General features: G+C 35.5%; 1 protein-coding gene across 1 annotated transcript; it reads left to right on the top strand.

The window, feature by feature from the left end:
* Nucleotides 1-1703: 1703 nt before the first annotated feature.
* On the top strand, nucleotides 1704-5625 carry LOC121996528 (putative disease resistance protein RGA3). Its single transcript, XM_042550517.1, has 3 exons — nucleotides 1704-2177; nucleotides 2365-5121; nucleotides 5237-5625. Exons 1-3 carry the CDS (start codon nucleotides 1848-1850, stop codon nucleotides 5381-5383), a joined length of 3234 nt encoding a protein of 1077 aa, XP_042406451.1. The 5' UTR covers nucleotides 1704-1847; the 3' UTR covers nucleotides 5384-5625.
* The last annotated feature ends 644 nt before the right edge of the window (nucleotides 5626-6269 follow it).

Raw genomic sequence — 6269 nt, 5'->3', positions numbered from 1 at the left:
ATCATCTAGTAAATGCCAAGTCAATGAAAAAAAATTGCTACTGTGTTTTCAATTATTTTCTTTTTATTAATTCAAAATCTTTTAATTTACTTGTAAATTGAAGATATGACAATTGTGAGTCCTTAGTATTTTTTAAAAATTTTTGGCACCCTATAATTTTATTTTAATTCAATTATATATTTATTATTTTTATTATAATTATAAATACAAATCTCATTTTTTTTAGTCCAACTTGTAACATGCTTGTTTGTTATTTCCTTAGCTATCAATTGACTTTGGCCGCGGACGGTAACTATTGCTTCTACCCTCCTCGTCTTTGACTTTGAGATCACACTCCAATTCTCCTTTGACTTTAGTTGTCTCACTCGCTCCGCTCCTCCCGTCATCATCCTCTACCCATCCTTTCTTGATTATATCATCTGCCTTCTCAGCCTCGCTTATTTGTCCCCATGCCTTTTCCCTGTCGTTACTTGTGGCCAGACCCTCATCCCCAAGATGTAGTTATCAACATGACCGCCCTCAGTCACTATGACCTCCAAATTTTCAATATCTACGAATTAGATATTAATACCGATAAATTAACTAACGATTTCATAAATAATAAAAAAATATTTTTTAAAAAATAAAATTTGGTGAAATATAGGAAATGACGTGATGGTAACATGATGGCACGAAATGAACTCAAACTTCTTCTTCTATGGCGTCCTTGGTGGACTTAGTCAATTCAAAATCAGTCCAGTCCATCTCTAATTCCTGGATCCGTCCTTGAGAGTGGGTCCACGATTATGAAAATCGAGCAGCGCACCCTCATTAGGAGCTCCTCCCTTAAGGATATGACCAACTTTATTTGGTCGAGCGGCTGAACCTCATTACCCGTGAACCCATACAGAGGAGTTGTCATGGGCTGAATCTAGCTCGAGTCTATTTGTAGCTGCTCGAATGTCTGCTTGAAGATGATGTTGACTGAGCTACTTGTATCAACAAAGGTACAATAAATGTTATAATTATCTATAACAATCTTAATTATTAGAGCGTCATCATGAGATATCTCAACCCCTCTAAATCTCTAGGCCGAAGTTAATTTTGGTCTCTTGTTTCTTAAAATAAAATAAAGAAATTTACACATCTTATAATTTAAAAAAAATAATAAATCTATAAAAATGTTTTGAAGGAATTATGGGATACCATTAGCATGATTCATAATATCTGGGAAAAAAAGGGACACATGAGACATTTAAATTCTCTGAAATAAAAAAGGCTGATTAACTAAAAAACATACATATTTGTTGACAGTTATTAAGTCGTTCATTTCATTTCAATTGCATTTAGTTTGAAGTCATTAATTAATTAATTAATTAATTAATTATATATATATATATATATATATATATATATATATATATATATATATATATATATATATAAACTAATTTTCAAATTATCATTTGTATATAATTATATATATATATATATATAAACTAATTTTCAAATTATCATTTGTATATAATCAGATAATAATTGTAATATTTTATAAATTAGAAATATTAAATACAATTTTATTTTTATGTAAATTCGGACAAGATAATCAAAGACGTTCATAGCGACGACAACAACGTCCACAGCAATATTTAAAGCGTGTCATTAAAGGAATCTAATCACGTTCCACTTTATACGAACCGACAAATATATCACTCCAAACAATTATTTAGATTAGTGTGTTCTGTAATGGAAGACTGGATGCATTGACTCGGTAGATCTATGCATCATAAGCAGCCCTAATTCACAACAAATCCACTCCTTCCTTGTTTGCCTACCTAAAATTTCCAACAAGAATCTGAGGAAGAACAATGGCCGGAGGAGGCTTCCTGTCTTCCATGTTCACCACGATGGTAGCCAAGCTGCAAAGCTTGGCTTCACTGTCAACAATATCGTCTTCTTCTTCGTCGCCACACAACACTATTGAACAAGAGATGAGTAAGCTGACAGAGACGATGAGGAGAATCCAAGCCAAACTTGATGACTCAGAGGAGGAGAATCATGCAAAAAGTCACTCGGAGAAGCTTTGGCTAAGCGAGCTCAAAGATGTTGCCTATGACGCCGAAGACGTAGTAGAAGAGTACGAGTACGAGGTGTTGCATTCCAAACAATTGCATGAGAACAACAGTGGGACACATGAGGTACGCGATTCTGAAGAGTGATTAATTTTGTGAATTATACCTCAATTACTTTTTTTATTTTTCCGTTGTTTTCAGTTTACTTTTATATGCTGTAAACTGGATAACAAGATCCTGTGCATGAATCTTTTAGAATTCATACTGTAATCTATAATTTCGATGTTTAGATTCATGATTATAAACCCAACAGGATGAATTAGCAAATAAAGCTGCGGAGATAAGGAAAAGGTTTGATCAGATCACCAAAGAGTGGAAACTCTTAACGTTGCCTAAGAACGTTGGAAAGAGAAAGAGAAGCCCCTCGCCCCTAGATGAGAACCGAGAAACAGGCTCTTTAGTGGTTGAATCAGATGTTCTTGGAAGAGAAGAGGAAAAGGATATGCTGGTTAAATGGCTTCTGTCAGAGGATGATACATCAGTGAATAAAGTTTCTGTAATTGCTGTAATTGGGATGGGGGGACTAGGCAAAACAACACTGGCTCAGCTTGTCTATAATGATCAAAGAGTGAAAAGCTATTTTGATTTAACAAGATGGGTCTGTGTATCTGAAAATTTTCATGTTGTTAGTTTGACAGAGAAGATCCTGCAATCATTTGCCAAAGTGAAAGTTCATGAAGAACTAGATGAGCTCCAACATGCACTACGAGAAAAACAGCAGGGGAAAAAGTTTTTACTAATATTAGATGATGTTTGGAATGAAGAATTCACTCTCTGGGATGAATTAAGAAAGCCCTTAGCATCAGCTCAAGTAGTTAAAGTTATAGTGACCACTAGGAATCAATCAGTTGCTAGAATTATGGGGACGAGAAGTCCTCTCAACTTGAATTGCTTACCATTTGATGTATGCTGGCAATTGTTCAAGAGAGTCACTTTGGGAGGAGCAGATAAGAGCCTACAACCACATCTTGAAGACCTTGGTAGGAAGATAGTAGATAAGTGCAAAGGCTTACCTTTGGCTGTGAAGGTGCTTGGAGGCGCTCTCAGAAACAACGAAGATATAGATTCATGGGAGGACTTCTTACAGAATGAGATGTGGGAATCAGAAGAAACAAATAAAGGAGTTTTACCAGCACTTAAAATATCATATGATTGCATGCCGATCCAACTTAAAAGATGTTTCCAATACCTATCCTTATTTCCCAAAGACACAGGTTTTGATTCAGAAGAAATAGTCCGATTATGGATGTCACAAGGTCTTCTTCCTCTTGATGGAGATAAGAGAGCAGAGGACATAGGCAGAAGTTACATAAAAAGACTAGCTGAGAGGTCAATAATACATCTGGAATGGGATGACACCTTTTTGATGGAATGGAAATATTTTTTGATGCATGATCTTGTTCACGATCTTGCACAATATATAGCTCAGGATGAATATCTCTGTGTGATGGATAACAAATTTGACACAAAGAAATTACAAAAGTTTCGACACTTATCGTTTAATGTGGAATGCCATAAGTTGAACATAGAAGCTCTTCCAGAACCAAAACTTTTACGGACACTTTTTATGAGACAACTAGACTCGTGGAAATATAGACTCCCTGATGATCTTTTTCAAAAATTGAAATACATACGAACACTTGTTTTAAACACCTACGGCATCGAAGAGCTACCATATTCATTGGGCAATCTCAAACTACTTCGTTACCTTTCTATAAAAGCCTATCATGTAGTGAGTATTCCAGAGTCCATATGCAGCCTTTACAATTTACAAACTTTGGATCTGGCAGATACACAAATTTCTGAACTCCCAAGGCAGATTGGAAATTTGATAAACCTACGTCATCTTTTGCTTCCTTACAATTTCTATGATTGGGAAAGTATCTTTTTATCATCTAGAATTGGAAACATGACCAACTTGCAGACACTCAGATGCTTCAATGTCAGTTGTGAAAGAGAGCATTGCAACATAGGAGAATTGAATAGTTTGATGGAACTTGGAGGGCATATCTCCATTTATAATGTAGCATCCGTGAACATATTTTCAAACTCAAAACCCCCTTTGAAGACAAAAAAGTATATTGATTCTTTGGAGTTACGTTGGATGAAGTATGGCTGGCATGACAATGATGCTTTTGACTATTACACAAAAGATGAAAAGAAGGCAGAGTGGCAGCTCGAGTACCTCGAACCGCATGTCAATCTCAAGAACCTTGAAATAATCAGCTATCCAGGAATCAAATTTGTTGGATGGGTGGGCGCTTCATCCTTCACTAAGTTGACCCGTTTGTGTGTAGAAGATTGTAAGAATTGCAATAAACTTCCACCGTTGGGCCAACTTCCTTCTCTGGAATATCTTTTTATAGGTGCGATGGAGGGCGTTCAACATGTGGGACGTGAATTTTGCTCCATGCTAATGGCATCTCCATCTTCTTCCCAAAACAAAATTGCATTTCCCTCTCTAAAAGACTTGATATTCAAAGATATGACAAATTGGGAAGCGTGGGATGGAGTGGAGATTGGTGATTTCCCTAGTCTCTATTCTTTTAAACTTTCTGGATGTCGTAGGCTGATCAAGTTTCCCCGGTGGCCCTTTTTGTCTTCGGTGGAAGAAATGACATTGGATAGTGGTGGTGTACCTGATGTTTTAAATTTCCATTCACTGACAAATTTAACAGTTATGTCCATGACTAAGAAAAATAGTAAGTGGATGTCCAAGTGTTACTTTCCAACGCTCCAACACTTGAGATTATCATTTAGCACTGCAAAATCTGTTCATCTATCACAGAAAGTGCTACCTTCACTGAAGACTTTAGAGATTTCAAACTGTCCAACATTGAGAGTTGTTGCAGGGTTAAAAAACCTCACCTCCTTGAATTTTTTATATATAGAAGTATGCCCTAATCTTGAGTTCAAGGGGTTACCAGCCACCCTCGAACAAGTGAAGCTCTACTGTTGTAGTTTGTTTGAGAAGGGGTACAAAGAACAACAGCATATGCCAAATGACTTGGTATGGAAAACATACGCCCTCTCTTTTCAATATTCAAATACTTTTTTTGATAAATCATAAAGTTATTTATATGCACCATTGTCTTTCCTTTTGTGTGTGCTTTGTCTATATATAGATGATAGAGGCACACAATTCCGATGATGAGGAGGAAGAGAAAGAGGAGATGGATGTCAATGATGAAGAGGAAGAGGAAGAGGAAGAGGAAGAGGAAGAGGAAGCGGAAGAGGAGATGGATGGAGACGATGATGATAACATGGATTAATTAGATGATAAGGATGACAAAGAGCCGGATGACAATGGTAGCAACATAGTAGAAGCATGATTCTTAACATTGAGAAGAGATTTTTATCACGAGGATCCATTTTTTTCTCAATCATATTATTTTAATTGTAATATATGTTTTGGATGAAAATATAAACAAATTATGATATAACTTATTAGACAGTGCATTCCTGGTTGTAATATAATTTTTTTCACAAAAATTGTGATAGTAGTTTTCTATTAGAACTAGATATTATTGACGTATCATTTTTTTTTACTTTTCTAAAAACTGAAAAAATATATTTGTTGTATATATATATATATATATATATAAAATGCCGTTTAATGATATTTAAATTTGATTCTCTTTTATTCATTTTCCATTTAAATTATTTTCTCATTAACCATCATTCAAAATATTAAATAATTATAAATACAAATATGGATAAAGAGATTATAGACATAGTCTTCCTCTAAGTCATTATAGACCCAAAACATGAGCTATAATTAAATCCAATATAATAATCCTTACATGATTAATGATGTGTTATACCAAACTAAAACCTTAAATAATTAATAAGAAAATACAATAAGGATGTATATGATGTTGATTGAGTTGGGATTCAATCCATAGAGTACACAACCTATGAGATAAATTTCTACATATTAATTCTCAGTTTGTTAAACGCGATTTAGCGCTGGCGCTGGATGTTTGCTGTGGGGGTGTGCTTTTAGCGCCATCGCTACTGGAACGGTTTAAAGGTCTGCTCTGTTGTGGCGCTGTGTCTCGCTCTGGCGAACTGGGGACCGACGTTTTGGTGGTTCGCTGCCGGCGAGGGTCTTCGGGACCGATGTGAGTTGGAGTGGTCTTCTCCTTCATGTGAGTG

Source organism: Zingiber officinale, chromosome 6A (genome assembly GCF_018446385.1).
Source record: "Zingiber officinale cultivar Zhangliang chromosome 6A, Zo_v1.1, whole genome shotgun sequence".
Lineage (NCBI taxonomy): Eukaryota > Viridiplantae > Streptophyta > Magnoliopsida > Zingiberales > Zingiberaceae > Zingiber > Zingiber officinale.
The sequence above is the reverse complement of the archived record's forward strand: the minus strand, read 5'-3'. Positions and strand labels throughout refer to the sequence as shown.